General features: G+C 43.2%; 1 protein-coding gene across 1 annotated transcript in view; it reads left to right on the top strand.

Moving 5' to 3' along the window:
- The window catches only part of LOC138246998 (polycystin-1-like), a 521,270-nt gene that overhangs the window by 78,026 nt on the left and 425,381 nt on the right, over window positions 1-17,863 (top strand). The window contains exon 7 of the mRNA XM_069201747.1: window positions 16,040-16,220. Coding sequence (XP_069057848.1) covers window positions 16,040-16,220 — 181 coding nt within the window. The remainder of the gene's footprint in view (window positions 1-16,039; window positions 16,221-17,863) is intronic.

Genomic DNA, 17,863 nt, shown 5'->3' on the forward strand with positions numbered 1-17,863 from the left:
ATGAAAGAGTTCAAGTTCATGAACCACAGGGATAAAACATATTTCGCATAAAAACAGCAAAGCCAATATCGCTAATGACTTGCCTCATGAAATTGCATATTCATTAATTGGGAAGTTTGTGTGTGTTTGGGTGGGTGAATGGGTGGATATACAAATGTGTAATCACTTAGATGAATGAAAGTAAATAGATGGATAGAAGACTGAGTGACTGATCCATGTAAGATTGATGAGTAAGGGTGCGCATTTTGTGTTTAGAGTTAGTGGTGACCTAACTGTGAGGTCATAGTTTGTTGAATTATAGGCAAACTCAATAGGAAATCACACACATATTGGGAAAAAAAACACTCAATACTCACTAAAAGCAGGTGCTTTGTAAAGAAGTATTGTTCAAGACTGAGCCGAAAGATTTTGGGATGTTCATTCCAGGTAACTTGCTAACAAATCCTGGACCAGCCGGAGTCGCAGTGGGAGCCTGCATGTGATGTGGCTGCACGTCTCCCTGCAGTTCCTCCCCCTATACTTCCCTCTACCAGGTGCAGATCCTAGCCTGGTACAAATAGGTCTGGTGTTCCCAGACCCAGTAATTTCTAGTCCAGAACACCAGACCACTCGTAGTTGCCCAGAGCGTTATCCCTCCTGGAGATACCTTTCCGGGCAACTCCTAATGAGGGTGATGGAGTTCAGTCTTAAATAGAGCATTCCTGGTGGTTGGTGGTGTTTGGACCCTGTCAAGATTGGAGCCCAGCGACCATGGAATTGCTGTTTCAAGCAGGAAAAGTTAGGTGAACCCTGGGTGTGGACTAAGAAGGTATTGTGACAAAGTGACTATTTAGGCCTCCTTCCAATGTTTCCTAAACTGCCCTTAAATTCCTCTCCAGGTGAGCTAAGGATATCTCCTCCCATCGCTCTTCTTGTCCTTGACCTTGGACACAGCAATCTGCTGAAGGCAGAGTTATTTTACTGATACATTAGTCCAGTCCTGGGTTCAAGCTTTAAAGGTGAAACTACAAGCCCCAGACTACGAAGAACTGTTTTATGAAAAAGCCTGGACTGGTTGAAGATGCCACGCATGCCTGGGGCTGCTTGACAGTTGCAAAATATACACACTTTTCTTGCATGATGCTAACAGCGCGCTCTTGAACAACCTCAGAGGAATGAAAAGCTAAACTGGCAAATTTATGAACTGAAGATGTGAATCCTACAGTTTGAGCAACTCTGTGCATCAGGAAGATTATCATCCTAGGCTGTCCTGCCAGAAAGAGGGCTTTTTTCATCAGGAATGTGTTGGCAGGATCTGAGAGAGCTATGCTTCAGTACAGGTCCCTGCCGATGTTCCAGTAAGGATATATTAGTGCACAATGCAATCAGAATGGTGGTACAGTAGAAAAGTGTTTTGGGCATTTCTGCTCTGTGATACTATAGTGCACTGCAAAGTAGATGCAATGCAATGTGAGAGCTCCGTGGCTGTCTCAGCACGACCAGGTAACAAGAGATGCGTCGTAAGACATCTAGATGACTCAGGAACACTGAGCAGTGGAGCTTCTGGGCTGGGTATCATTGTCAACCAAACACATGGAGCATGGTAAGCATGGGAGCCATTGCGGAGAAGAAGAAATTGAAATTAAATAGTAAGTTGGTCCCTTCGCAAGAAAAACAACAAGCATTGGAAAAGCCAATACATCTGACCTATGAGAGATATATTGGCTTTTCCAATGTCTTATAGCCATGTTGTAGAGCAATGCGGCTGCTGTGGAGGATGGCTAAAAGTTATATGATGCAGTCAGTACTTTTTTTTTCGTATGGTGGGTGGGCAACACGAACAACCGGTAGGGAACAGGCAACACAGACAATTCGGAAGGACTCACAGGGACAATAGGGAGAAAAGAAAATAGTACATGAGTCAAAGCACAAGCAGCAGAAGAACTGTAAAGAAGATGAATCAATCAGTGCTTGATCCATGCTCCACACGAAAGATGAGGAAGTGAAGCTGGCATATGCTGGCCAATTAGGAGGCAGCAAAAAAGAGTGGCAATAAGTCTATGAACGGTAAGCAATGGGCAGGTTCTAAGCCCCTTGTATACAATATCTCTTGCAAGCAACAGCACATGCACGCTGCCTTAGGTGAGACCTTAAATGTCAATATATGCACAGGTGGCAGTAATAAGCATACACGCCAGGAAAACCTTGACGTTCCAACAAATGACACCTCGTAGGCTGCTGCATAAAGTCTACACGCATGTTCACTCTCATGGACTCTCACCATGAAGTAAAACTTGACACTTTATTCAGTTTTAAACTGCTACAGCTTGTGTATAATTCACACCCTAGGACAACAGTCAAAGCATTAATAACACAGGACATTGTGCAAATAGAAACAAATAGTTACATATCAGTCAATATGACACAAAACATTACACATTATGGAGACATGAACCTTAAACAGTAACACCTTAATCAGGTGGCTACCGAGATCAAGCATGTCTGTCTCACTCCCCACGGCTGACAATAGTGATATGAGCAACTGTGGGGTAGAGCTCGAACGAAAAAGATCTATAAGACAACCTTAAGGTCAAGGGGAAAGATTTGCAACACTGGCCTCGTGCAAGTAGGCTAGTTAGAAGATCAATAGGTCTGCAAGGAGGTATGGTACAAGAATATCATGGTCTAAATATCATTTCACAAAACTATAGTCCCAAATATTGTTTACATAAATATTACCCCACTGGAGTTAATAATAGAAAATCTACACCTAATAGAGCTGTATGTTTGTAAACGATATCTAAGCCACAATATTTATGTCAGACAATATCTTTGTTATCGATCTTCTAACATTAAACCCAGATGGACGAGGACTGGTGGTTTGGAGGAAGAAAACGGGGGCCAATAAACCGTCTTCAGGACCAGAAAGCTGAGGGAAGGGGCCATCAGGCCAAAAAGACTCAGTTAATTTCCTTAGAGAATGGGGCGAGTTATAAGAGCATTTAGTTAATAAAGTAGAAAAAGCAAAGGGTTTAATTAGGGGTGCTCCTGAGGGATAGTTGGAATGTATTGTACTCCCTAAAATCTGACAATCCCCAGTTTCGGAATTTATCGGGCGCGATAAATTGCACATATTCCAACTTTTTGGGGAATAGCAAGAATTTTGGTGCATGTTCTCGGTAAACACCAAGCCTTTCATCCCTATAAAATACCAGCAGTTTGACCTGCCAACATTGATCAGAATGCAAGATTTATCTCCTGTAACTACTGTGTGCGAAAAACATTGCACCACTGATGGAGATTCCTGCGCAAACAGTTGTTAGTGCAGTGATCACAATTTCTACAGAACAGTTTTAATCAGGTCCAAAGTTTGAGCCTTAACTCTGCCTTCGCAAGAAAAGTGACATAATTGTGAACATGTTTTTATCGCCCGTTCTTCTGCTCCCGTGTTTCTGGATTCAGGAATTATTTCAAGCAGGTTTTGTGGAAGAAAACCCTGTAACTAAGGGGAGTAAGTGCCTCGCCGGGGCGTTTATGGGGGCTGATTCACAATTAAGACTTTGTTTGGGGTTGCCATGACGATGGGCATACCATCAGTGTTGCTAGGAGGCCCCTCTCAGCCGAGGTCTTGTCTGGGAATGTGTGCTTCTTTCTGCTGTCACTAATGGAGGGCTTCGCCACCCACCAGGGCTCTGCCTCATCCCAGAAAGTGTAACACCCCCCAATAAACCAATAAATGTATTGTGTGATAAATAGTTGGGTGCAGGTGCTTTCAGTCGGGTATGGTGAGGTGTCGGATTTCACCAGGAATTTTTCCACTCCCAGACAAAAACGCACACACACACTCTCTTCCTCTCTGCCTGGAAAGACTTCAAAATGTTGGTTATGTCACAAAACAATGTGCTTTTTCTCACTTAGGCCCGTATTTACACTTATTTTGCGCCGCATTTGCGTCGTTTTTTGACGCAAAAACGGCGCAAACTTGCAAAATACCATTGTATTTTGTAGGTTTGCGCCGTTTTGCGTCAAAAAGCGGCGCAAATGCGGCGCTAAAAAAAGTATAAATACGGGCCTTAGTATCCCAACCAATATGCATTCATCTCCCTTTCCGCTGCCCTTAAGCCCCTCTCCTGCAACTTGCTTGTCCTATAATGTATTTTACCACTATGTGCAGTCCTGATTGTTAGGAAATCGGAAGCTCACACCGACACACCCCATTCTTACTGACCAAGCTACACCCCTGCTTATAATTAAACAATTGAAAACAAATGTGTTTAAAGCATGTTTCAGAATTCTCTGTTTTTGCATTGGGGTGCTTCCTGTCTCCTGCCGAGTCACCACGAGCAGGGCTGACTGACCTTCACTGCTTTTGGGGGGTAGTTGGGTGTTAGGGGGTGGTGTTGAGGCTCAAAGAGTCCACTACATATATAATAAAAACTCGTCAAATTTCAAAAGAGTGTATTTCTTTATAACATGATCTTTGCAACACATTTCAAGTTAGTATAAAAAATGCTGCCATTGCATTGAGTTGCAATTGTTAGAAGTCACAGATTCTAATTATAAACTTAGAAACGTTCATGCCCCAGTGACACCCTGATGATAATGCTATTAGTGAACGAGGAAAAAACTGTCTTTTGTCCCAGATACATGGCCTAGAACGTTGATGTATTTTAATGTGTTCTCATGTAATGATAAAAGAAAAGAAGGCACAGTGAAAAAATAATTGCCTAGATCCACACAATGTGGTCAAGTGGAAGCTGGGATTGCTACAAGATTTATGTGTAGTCCAATCACTAATTGGCTGTCTCATGACCTCTCACATTTTAAATCAAAGCTTAATGCTTTGTGGTTAATTATTTGAGGTGCTAAAACAGTGCACGGTGTTCAATACATCAAGGCATTACATGTTTCACAAGGATTAGTAGTGGCAGTGTGGGGGAGTGATGTTTTAATGCAGAAACTAAAATGAAGACCAGAGCATTGACCCTTGATCAGTGCATTGAGACCATTTAGTCCACATACCTAAAAGTCTTTATTCATTGTCATCCATTCTTGAATTCATTCTTTCACCCACTGTTCATTCTTGAATAAATGCATCCACACACTCCTTACCCATCCAACTGTTCATTCATTGAGCCATGCAGTGCTATCTCCAATCTCCATCCACTCACGATTGGACAAGGTTCGATAATAAGAAATGTGTAAAATACACCCACCATATTTTCAAAAATTTCTCCTGGGAGAATCCCTTGAACTACACTTGCAGCGGCCCTGCTCACTCGCTACGCTCACTTGCTACAGGAAGTATGAGTGCTGCCCCAACAAAATTTGCCAGGGCTGCCTTTGGTTCCCAGTCCGGCCCTGATGGGGCACTTTCCTCTTGAGTGAGAGGAGTACAAGTTTGTTATTGGAACATGTCTTTGAAGTGCTGAGTGAGAGGGATGTTACAAATAACTTCAGTGTGTGAGAGAAACGTGCAGCAGCCAATCAGTGGTGTGGCAAGGACGCCATAGGCTTTTATGTGTGCATTCAACATGGACCCATCCTTCTCTAAAGTTACATACTGAAATACCGCAAAATTTCTCTCTAACCCTGAGCCACCAATGCCACTGCACCTGCTGCACTACTGATAGCTACTCCCTTGCAGCCAATGACAAACTTATACCACAAGAGATATATATCACCACGGGGGCACTCCAACTGTTCTGTTTATCTCGTCAACTCCTTACTCAGTGGGTGAGCAGCACAGAGGCAATCAATACATATATTCTACTTCTCTGCTCACGATGTTTGGTAAACGGTATTTTATGGTGTGTAAAATGTGGTGACCTGTAATTGGATGGGGGAAATATTGCTAAGGGATTGTCGGTAAAGCTCTTTAAGGCTCCTCGTTGGCTGTGGCACTGAAGAGAATGTGACAAGGTCCATGCTTAGCTGAAGGAGTTAATGCCTGTTGTATATGGTCCTGAAATGGGGTTCAGCTTCTTTTCTTTCCAAGATAACAAAGCTGGAGATCAATGTTTGTTCTGGAACAATTTTTGCCAGCCTAGGAAGTGTTCATAAAGTGAGAATGTGTCAGAGTCACCAAATCCTCGGATTCGGTGCACGTTCCCAACACTTCCACCACAAGACAGCTCCAATACTCTGATTAGATTTGTCACAGAGTCTAAGAGAGTCCAAGTGGGGAAAAGGGAATTAGGAAGGGAACAGGTGGGAAGGAGACCTGTAGGAAGCAAAAGGTTAGAACACACAACATCAAAATAACCTCTCATGAAATCAGAGTTATGCTATGACTCTAAGCATTGTCATTCTAAAAACAACCTAAGAACAATCTTATAATGACTAGGCTTTAGATGACTGAATACCTGTGGGAGGAAACAAGAAAGGTTAGATAAAGCTTTCAGATTCAAATACTTTCTTGAGCATTAAAATCAGGAAACCATCTGAATAATTTCTGAACCTTCATATGAATCTTAATTTAAGAATACTTTTCAGGAACACTCAGCATTACATCTAGAACTCTGATCTTGTTGTGTTCTCTCAAAACATTGTAAAGTGAATTGCGCACATTGCAGGTTTTTCAGATAAGTATTACACACCATAGAAGGATTGTGCACCATGAATAACACAATGTAGATTCAAGGAATAAATCACGCGACATGTCAACTGGAATACTATCAAATAACTGACTTAGAATAGTAGCGCAACAATGAGTATCATGAATTAAAACACAAAGGAGGAATTGCGCGTCTTGCCGATTCGAATGCCACCATGTAACTGCCATGGAATGGTAGCGCACAATGAAGATCAAAGGTTAAGTCACTAAGAAGCGAATCGCGCGTCTTGCAGATTCGAACGCCACCATAAAACTGCCAAGGAATGGTTGCGTACAATGAATTTTGTGTATTATTCACAAGGAAAGAATCGCGCGTTTTGCCGATTCGTATGCCACCATGAAACTGCCAAGGAATATGGTAGCGCACATTGATTATAATGAAATATGCACAAGACAAGAATCGCACATCTCCCCATAAAGCTGCCAAGGAAATGGTAGCGCACAATGAGCATCAAGAGTTAAATCACTAGAAAACGAATTGCGCGTCTTGCCGATTCGAAGGCCACCATGTAACTGCCAAGAAATGGTAGCGCACAATGAATATCATGAATTAAGCACAATGAAAGAATCGCGCGTCTTGCCGATTCGAAAGCCACCATGAAACTGCCAAGAAATGGTAGCGCACAATGAATATCATGAATTAAGCACAATGAAAGAATCGCTCGTCTTGCAGATTCGAATGCCTGCATGCAAATGTCATGAAAACTCCAAACGTACATTCACACACGCAAGAGCAAATTATACATCAAGAAGATTTCGAGCGTCATCGATACGGAGTCGGGGGCCCAGCCCGACGTCCGTCTTACCGCCCCAATCAAGAATCACCCAGCCCAGTGAAAGGGCGAGGCCTGGAAAATCAAAGTAGGCCACCGGAACAAGAGCTTAGAAAGTTGCTGCTGCTCTGCACCGGGACCTCTGAATAGTGAGCACGTGGAGCTGGGCTGGCTCCCTTTTATAGTCTTGGCCCAGCCCACAACCACACCCAGACATGCTGCAAGGAAAACTTCTAGAAGGCCCTGGAAAGGGACCACACCCTGACTCACTCTGAAAGCCTGCAGCAATACATTGCAAATGAACAGTATTTATAAGCACCATGAGAATGAATCTTCAGGATTGAATTCTGCAAAGCAAAAGGTTAAACAATAACATATCAACACAATGCATAAATTACATTATCTTGAGAGTGTTGGGTATTTGCATTCTAGTCACATGTAGAGCGCGCACTGTCGTGGTGTTGACAGAATGTCCTACAGGCATGACAAGAAGTCCGCGCTTGCCATAATGTCTTCACTAAGCAACATCATCCCTATGTCCCATGTCCTTGTCCCAGTCATTACTTTTGAGGTGAACACCACCTCAACTAGAAGAGGAAAACAGAGAGAGGTGGAGTACCCCCTCCAACCCCAGGGTGGTATAAATACCCTCTATACCCACTTCACTTCCTGTTTTTTTCTTCTTCTGCCTAACTAGGATGGAAACAGGGACATAGGACCGCTGCCAGGCTTGGGTCTGCTACTTTACTCCTGTTATTCCCCTTGTCCTGGGCACAGAGGGATTAGGGAGTACATCACTGTGGTGGAATAGGTCCCTAAGCCCCCTGAGGGGGTACTATCACTGGAGGCTGGTGGTGGTGGAAGACAAGGGGGGCCATGAGAAATGCCCCGCACCATGTTTTCCCTTGGACTAACCTGTGGCTCTTTAATGTGCCTTGGTTTTTGGTATTTCCACATCTTGCGGGCCCCGTAGGGAGCATCTGATGTTCATTTTCCTGTGCTTGCTTGTTGGGTGTTTTGTGAAGTTTTGCACTCTGTGCATATTCATTTGCTGGGACTCCCTCAATGCACAATAGATTGGACTCCGCACATGCTCATTTGTGTCCTTATTGATTGCAGGTGTGGGCACACCTGTTTTGTAGTTAAAACCTGTGTTTTGAAGTGATATTGTTGCAGTTTTAACTCACAGCTATTGCAGCAAGATTTGTGAGTGTTCCTTGGCAGCTTTTTGTTTTAGCTTTTGTGGTGTTTTTTTCTGTGGCTAAAGAAAGGCAAAATTATGGGGAAACACTCGAGAAAAAGGATAGTTAATCAATATTCTTCTTCCAGTTCTTCTCCCTCTAGGAAAAGCAAGAGATCTAAACAGAAATATAAGTCTGTCCTTGGGACTATGGGCCTGATTTAGATTGTGGAGGATGGAATACTCCATCAGAAACATGACGGCTATCCTGTCCACCGTATTTCGATCTGAATAGGGTATTATGGGGTTGTAACATGGCGGATGGGATATCTGTCACATTTGTGATGGAGTATTCTCCTCCGTCAAGATCTAAACTAGGCCCTATATCAGCAAGTAATGCTTCTCAACCTACTAAGCCTTGAATTGAGGACCAGTACTCCTCTATTTCAAGCTCTGGAGCCGAGGAGGAAGGAGTGGGAATGGTTCCATCAGACCTGAAGTGCAAATACATTGACAAGAAGTTGCTGCCTGAGATGTTGGCCAAAAATTTGACAAAAATTGGATTACATTTGGAGGAGTTACCAAGTACTTCTTCAGAGTTGGTTTTCAGGCAGTTTCAGCATTGGGTCCACTGATACATCAACATGTTACTGATGATGGTGAAGAGGGAATGGCAGGACCCAGACAAAATTAATGTCCCTTGATTTATGTGCAGATTTTATCCTTTGGAGGACGTAAAATAAGTCAATGCCTGGGTCAGTGGCAGTGGATTTCATAGTTTCCAGCCCGGTTAACAGAACATCTGTGGCTGAGAAGAGTATCCTTAAGAATCAAAGTGAAAAGTATTCCTACGCTGGAACTAATTTGGCTATGAGAGCACATATTTATGGTCCTTACAATGTGCAGTCCATTATCTCTGATATCAAGGGCTTTTGTGAAGCACTTCAAGAGAATACAGACTGTTTTGAGTTTCTTGAAGCCTTGCAGAAACAAGCAGAGTTATCTCCTTTCACATCGTAAGAGCTTCAGTACTGATAGAGAGTATCACCATCTCGCTAGAAGGAATCTTTATTTGAAGAAGTGGCACACTGCTCAGAAGTCAGTGGCTTTGAGATGCTATTTAAGGGGACCAAACTCTGTGGTACAGACCATGAGAAGAAGTTACATAGAATCTCCAAGCAGAAGAAGCATTCCCATTTATTTTGTCAAAGTCGTGGTACATGAGGGTCCTGCTTCTCTTTTTCTAAATCTTCCTTTCACCAGCCTTTGAGACGATCTGGCCAGCAGCAACAACAGCAGTACTCTTTTTTAAACCTTTTTTTTTTACAAAAGACAGAAGGGTAAAGGAAACAAGAATCACAGAGATCAGTACGAAACATCTGGTTTTCCAACCAAAAACCAGCACTCCTGACTATGCCAGGAAGGTGTCTCTCCACCCTGTGGGGGGAAGGATACGATTTTTCTTGCTGCTTGTGAGAGATCTACTTCCGAGGTGTGGTTCCGTCAGGTGGTGAAGATCAAATAACTGGCAGAATTTCTGTAGATTTCATTGGACTCTGGGATCATTCCTATTCCAGAATCTTTGGAGTGTGTTAAGGAAATTGGCTGTGGAAACAGCAATTCTCAGCTTCATGCAGAAGAGAGTGTTGTTTCTAGTTCCAGAAGCAGAACGGGGCAAGGGTATGTATTCAATAATCTTTCTATTACCTAACACTCTTTTCTATTCAGGCTGATTATATACATAGGAGGGGTGAACAAGTGAATAAGGAGGATCCCATTCCAAATGTAAACAGTTCAGAGGCTTAGGGCCAGATGTAGGTAGGCTTTTGCACCTCGCAAACGGCGAAAAACGCCGTTTGCGAGGTGCAAAAGCCCTCAAGCGATGCAGAAACACATTTTGCGAGTCGGAACCGACTCGCAAAATGTGTTTCCGACTCGCAAATAGGAAGGGGTGTTCCCTTCCTATTTGCGACTCGCTCCGCGATTTAAGTTGATTTGTGACCGCGAAAGCGGTCGCAAATCAACTCGCAGTTACCATCCACTTGAAGTGGATGGTAACTCATTCGCAAAGGGGAAGGGGTCCCCATGGGACCCCTTCCTCTTTGTGAATGCTCACAAAATTATTTTTTCAGAGCAGGCAGTGGTCCTATGGACCACTGCCTACTCTGAAAAAAACCGAAACAAAAGGTTTCGGTATTTTTTTCTATTTGCAGCTCGTTTTCCTTTAAGGAAAACGGGCTGCAAAGAGAAAAAAAAAACTGCTTTATTTAAAAGCAGTCACGAACATGGAGGTCTGCTGACTACAGCAGGCCTCCATGTTTGCGAGTGCCTATACTCGCTATGGGGCCGCAATTTGCGACCCACCTCATGAATATTCATGAGGTGGGTCATTGCGACCCCATAGCGAGTTGCAGTCGGTGTCTGAGATACCGTACTGCATACCAATTTGCGAGGTGCAAATTGCGAGTCGCATGGACTCGCACTTTGCACCTCGCAAATTGGCGTTTTGCTACATCTGGCCCTTAGTCGTTTAATACCTGACAAATCCTTCATGATCACTATGGATTTAACCAGTGCATATTTTCATATTTCTATAGTGGGGATATCTAAAAAACATAACTCAGATGTTTTGCTCAAGAAAAGCACTATCAGTTCCAGCTATTGCCCTTTGCCATCAAGTCTGCTCCAAGGGTGTTTACAAAGATAATGGCATGGAAGTCATGGTCAGCCACGGCAGCGTTGTGTTCAGCACCTTCGTGCTGATCATGACATCTCTTTCCTCCAGCCTTTCCGTGGCTGGGTCCCTGCCACGAGAAGGCTGGCGGAAAGGCAGTGCTGGGGGCCACGGGAAGGGGGCCTGCACTACCCTGACTATGCCACCTTTGGAATGGGTGGATTTGGGCTTCTCTTTCTTCCAGAGGAGGGAGCAGTGAGTCTGATGGCAATTCTCTCTTCTCTGTTATCCTAGACCAGTGGTTCCCAACCTGTGGGTCGGGCCCCCTGGGGCTCCGTGAAGCCTTCTCAGGGGGTCCTTGACTGCTTAGAATTGTAAATAATATAAACAGATTAGGTCCCCAGCTTTCAGTAATGACTTAGTGGGGCGGTCCCCGGATTCCAATAATGATTCAGTGGGGGGTCCCCGGGTCCCAGTAATGATGAACTGGGGGTCCACATAAGTCAAAAGGTTGGGAACCACTGTCCTAGACGGAAACAACAGCAACATTGTGGCTGAAAGTTCAGGGCCACATGGCCTCTTGTGTATTTATAAACCCTTGGGCAAGTCTTCAGGTGAGACCATTGTTGGCTCATCCAGCAAAGTATTGGAGGCCACCTTCAATTAACATGTAGAAAAGTATTCCAGTTACGGGTCTGATCAAGGGTCAGCTGCAGTGGTGGCTGATAGAGGGATCATTGAGTAGGGGATTTCAGCTTTGTTCTGCACCAGAGATTGTCATGATTATGGATGGCAGCCCTTTAGGCTGGGATGCAGTGTTGGAGAGCAAAGAGGCTCAGGACAGGTGGCATGCAAAGGACAAAACAAGAACTTAAAACTGAAAGCAGTAATCTTCAATTATCAAGGCGTTGTTTCATTTCAGGAGTGACTATCAGAATCATCATGTGATGATCAGGTTCTTTTCTCAGTGTCAGGATCCAGAATCATGGAGGGTAGATGCTCTGCCTTCACCCTGGCCTCCTCAGCTGCTATATGCATTCCCACATATTCCTTTCATACCTCATCTACTCTCAAGGGTCCATAGAGAGAACATCAAAATTGTAGTGGTAGTCCCACTTTGGCTGATATGTTCTTGGTCTCCTCTGCTTAAGAGCATGGCTGTTATTCTTCCTTGGAGAATCCCGTTGTGTTCCTCTTCAGAGACTGGCTCTGTCGGTCTGGAGAATGAGAGGTTTGGGCTTCAGAGAAGAGGGGTACCACAGCACTTAGCTGAGTTAATTCAGGGTTCTGAACGACCCTCTACACTACAGTCCTACTCTAAGCATTGGAGAAATATTCAAGTATGGTGTGTCCATAGATCTGTTTCAGTCACTGCAGACTCATTGGTTTTGCCACTGCTTGTGTTATATCTTTCCCTGAACTGATTGCCTGTTCACACTATATGTCTGTCCTAAGACATCTTGGGGCATAGTTATGAGAGGCTTGTACGGTTGAGCGTCACTCTTTTTGATGCCCTGGTGCAAACCTCTCAACCTTATCTATGAGGCCACGCAAAGCCATTTGTGTGGCTTTGCATGGCCTCATAGATAAGGAGTCAGACAAAGCAGCACAAGTCACTCGTTGCCTTACTCCGGGCCAGAGAGGCATTCCATGGGCGTTGCGGTGGGTTTTCCCATGCAACACCCATAGATTTTGACTCTACCCCAGATTTACTTAATCATGTAAACCTGGGGCAGTGCCAGAACCTTACGCCTCCCGAGAGCAGGCGTAAAGAGGAGAAACATTTTCATTTCTCCTCGTTTTTTCCCCCTTCCATGTTGGAAAATGCCTCTCGGGATTGTTTTTGTGTATGATGGTACTCCTTCCTGCACAAAAATAATCCTACATGCACCATAGTGCAATGGTGCCTTTGTTGCCGCTAGGTGGCCAATTGTGTGCCAGTGCAGGCGGAAAGGACAGGAGTACTCCGTATTTCATAAATACGGTACATTCGTGCCCTTTGACATTTGCGAACGGGAGCACAGCAAGAAGACTTGCAGCACTACCCTACGCCAATTCCACATAGATATGGGCTTTTGTGTGTAACACCTTGTGCATGCTTTTGTATGCTTACCTTTGAGTTTGCTCGTTGTGTACTATGTCCTGGGCATACTTGCTGTGCATCCGTCCATGACCTTGTGTGCATATGTCTAGGCTTGCTGTGTCTATCCCTGTTCTTGTTATGTGCCTGTTTCTGGGCTTGCTATATGATGTGCTTGGCACCTTGGTGCATTTGTTCATGTGCTCATTGTCTTTTCTCTTGACTTTGTTGTGTATTTGCCCCTGGGACTGAGGAGTTTATCTACCCGAGTTTGTTCTGTGACTGTTCAGCACATCAGCATAATCTTTCCTGGGATCATTATCTCTCTGTCCCTATGCTTGTCTTGGGTATATAAACCGTGACACTGTACTTCTCATGTTGTAAATATTTTATCCATAACTCTGTGCTTGTCTGGGGTATCTAACCCTTAGCTCTGTGCTTGTATTGTGTGTCTAACACATAGCCCTGTGCTTGTTTATGCTATGATATCTAACCTATACTTCTGTGTTTGTCTTACATGTGAAACCCATTGATCCGTGCTTGTCTTGGGTATATAAGCCATGTTTTGTACTTGTCCTCTATGTCAATACCATAGCTCTGTGCTTGTCCTGGCTACCTACCCATTACTCTGTGCTGGTCCTGTGTGAGAAGCCCATAGCGCTGTGCTTCTCATGAGTGTCCCACTCTTAGCCATTTCTTTCTAACCCGTAGCTCTGTGCTTATCTCGGGTATCTAGCTCACAGCTCTATGCTCGTCTTGTGTGTCTAACCCACAGGTCTGTGCTTGGTTTGGATATCTAACCTTAGCTCTATGTTTGTCTTATGTGCAAAACCCATAGCTCTGCGTTTGACTTGGGTATCTAACCCATAGCTCTGTGCTTATCCTGGGGATGTAAACCTTAGCGCTGTGCTTGCCTTATGTATCTGAGCCATAGCAAAGTGCTCGTTTTGTCATGTTGAGGTGCTGACTGATATAAGTAGCTTATGATATAAGTAGCTTATGATATAAGTAGCATAGCCTAGACCCAATGTAACCAATACTTAGCGGTTCTTAACCTGTTGACATCTCTGGACAATGTAAAAAAAAACTGAAACATTTGAATACTCTTGTTTTGTTTCTGTAGAAGTTGCATTTGTTCTTTCCATTATCTAAGGCCTGTGGGCCTCGTATGAAAGTGATCCTTGGGACATGTTAACCAGTTTGTCACCAACAATTGACTCTAGAGTTATCTGGACCCCCACTGAATCACTACTGGATGCCATGGACCACTGTCTTAGCAACGTCTATGATTTGAACCTCAAGACAATATTAAAAAGATACAGAAACACATACACAAGTTATGGAATATGTTATTGTATTCACAAACAATGTTAAAATCAAAATGTAAATTTTAGTAGGAAGGTTGGAGCTCTTAGAAATGTAGTTTTATTTCTGAACTACGAAGTGACATGCTCGATATTAGGATATCAATTTATCTTTCTTGTTCCAAATGCATGCTCAATTTTTTGTCAGCACATACCATTGCTGCTTCAGTTAGGCCACCAAACATCTCTACTAGATTATGTTTGCTGTACTTGCACATCTGCCACAAACCAAGAAAAGGATACTTACCAATTTGGTAATCTCCAATTTTTTCATTCCTCTGCATTTACAGAGCGTTTTAAAAGTTACATTCTTAATTTATCTGTTTTAAGAATGTGCACTTTAGCAATCTGCTAATATTATTACATTTTAAAAACAGGTGCAAACCCCCTGTGTAGGTGATGTGGACCCTGGGGGTCCGTGGACCACTGGTTAAGAACCCATGCTTCAGGATGATGAGGCAGGCCAGATAGTTGCACTTAGCTTCACAATTAATTATTGGGGAGGGTAGAAGTGGAGGGGGACAACAACACTGCTACCACTAAACCCAGTTCAGCACCCTAAAGCCTGAGGAGCATCATTTCTTCAGGAGTACTCCATCATGGGTACTCCATCACTCATGTACCCAAGTACTCTCATGCATACTTCATATTTATGGCCAAAGCGACGGGGTGCCTCGTCATGACATGCTACATAGATTGTTTCTGAAAGACTGAACCCTACATTCAAAAGCACACTTTTCTTGAAGCAATTTCAGTAAGTAAACGTGTATTACATTGTAGCAAACCTCTAACTGCACGCCATAGGTCATCATGCACATAGAAATATCTTAAATACTATATCCAGTTGTGGGGCATTGTATGGTTGGATGCCACACTTGAAGAATAAATGCTTCTGTAACGTGATTAAAAAATAGGCTTATTTTAACCTTTTGTGTATCCGTTGCTTCACTTTTCACAAACATGTACTTGGATTATTGTCCATTTTGTAACAACTTGTTGTTTGTACCCCAATGCTTTTCCAGCAATCATGATTCTGGTGGAGGGGTAAGTAGATGGGGACACTTTACTACGAGAAAGCTAAAGCGTGTCCGAAGGGGGTCACTAAATCCTAAGGTTAGAGATAATTTGGACACAAAATTAAATGTGTAAAATTAAAAGAGAAATTAGAAATTGTATGATGAGCTCTAGCATTAGGCAATTAGAACGTTATCCCAAGCCAAAAGTAGAAGAATGATGCTGAATGTAGGACAGGTAACCCTGGAAGAAGTGGAATAAAGTGGGATTTATTGTGCAAGGGTGTCATGAGGATTGTGGAGATTGTAGAACTTTACTAACGTGTGTTCGGTTTGGTTCCTGTTTTATTTGTGCCATAGATGAAACATCTTGTCCTCGAGGGGGTCGAGTCCATCCAGAGAACCTTAAGTGCTACTGGTTGGTGCAAACCAAGGAGAGCTGGAAAGAGGCCAAGCAGCTGTGCCAGGCCACCCCAGGAGGGGACCTGGCCGTTGTCCAGTCTCATGATGTGCAGCTGTTCCTGCAAAATGCCTTTTCTGGGTGAGTGTACATATTCAGCAGTCAGCTCATCTCTGATCCATCTCCAAGGGTAGAAGAACTGATTGATGATACATCACATTGGTCCCCGAGATACTGGCTGTCGTCGAGTCCAGGTTCTGCCCTGCTGCCGACACCCACCCCTAATTCATTGAAGAGGGTAAAGTGGCAGGAAAGTTAAAATCCTGAACTTTGACACTCATTTAAGACCGTTAAGAAAAGCTGCGCAACAAGTCTTTTCCAGTTCTCAATATTTGTAGATTTATTAAAGGAATAGTACGATTACAGAAAATAAAAGTCATTATGGTCAAGGGAATTAGTATAAAACCAAAACCATAATAAAACCAATAATTAAATGTGCCTTCAAAAAATTAAACAAGCACAGCACATTTGCAAATCAATCATATTAAAATAGCAAACAAGTCTCAAGGGCATATTTTCGAGCCACAAGCACCACCTTGTGCCACCATAACGTATTTTTGTTACGCTAAGGCAGCGCTAAGGTGGCTTTTTGCCCACCATATTTACAGCTTTGTAAGCCCTTGCACCACATTATGACTGTGGCAGGCATAATGTATGGGGCATTCTGACGCAGGGAGGCCCGAAAAATGGCTCAGTGAAATTTACATTTCACTGCGTCATTTTTTTCCATCATTTTTAACGCCTGCTCAAAGCAGGCATTAAAACGGCGCACCCATTTTAATCAATGAGCCTCCCCGTGCTTCGCTGCCCTAGCATCAAACTTTTTGACGCTAGTGCTGTAAAGAGCCACAACAGCATAAAAAATGTTGACAGTATTGTCCTAACGATGGCCATGGTGCACTGTATTTTAAATATGCCGCAACCTTGGTGTTGTTAGGTGGGGCAATGGCGACTCAAGAAAAGTGTTGCATTGGGACCGATGAGCTTCTTTCTTGTAAATATGCCCCTAAATCCTGAGAGGACCATGAGCATCTGACTCTTTCTAAGCAACAAGCAGAATCACCTGGCAGCCTGAGAAGAAGATGAAAGTTTCTGTCTCTTCCCCATAATGTTATTCACAAAGAAACACACAAATGAATTGCTTAATTTTACTTAGAGAGGTAGCACTAAAAATGTTACTTGCACAGCACCAACCACACCACTGATTCCAAAATAACATTATTTTCACTGGGTGTTAAATACATTTTTGTTGCACTGAAGAAATCCTACATTATATTAATGCAACAACACATGAAACAAAGAACTGCTTCTGCACATTTATAATGACTAAGGGCCTAATTACGAGTTTGGCGGACAGCCCTAAGACTTTGCTTATAGTCATGCAGTGTTGCAACATAAATATGCCAAAGATAAATTACATTTGCACACAAGGACAGAGACCATGGCTTGCAGTTGAATTTCAATCATTTTATAAAAGCAAAATAAACACATGAACAAGTGTACTTTGCAAACGACAAATAAACATGCACTTTTCTGGAATGTGGCAATCACTCTTTTTAATGCGCCCTAGATATGCTAAGTAAACCAAATGCATATTAGGCACTATTTTTTCATAAAGTATTTCACTTCTACACTGCTAAGGCACATTTCCAATCTTTTGAGAATCACACATAAATGCAGAGTGCTGGTTTTGGCTTAATAGTCTAGATCACATTTCATCAGCT

The sequence above is a fragment of the Pleurodeles waltl genome, chromosome 7 (assembly GCF_031143425.1).
Source record: "Pleurodeles waltl isolate 20211129_DDA chromosome 7, aPleWal1.hap1.20221129, whole genome shotgun sequence".
NCBI classification, from domain to species: Eukaryota; Metazoa; Chordata; class Amphibia; order Caudata; family Salamandridae; genus Pleurodeles; species Pleurodeles waltl.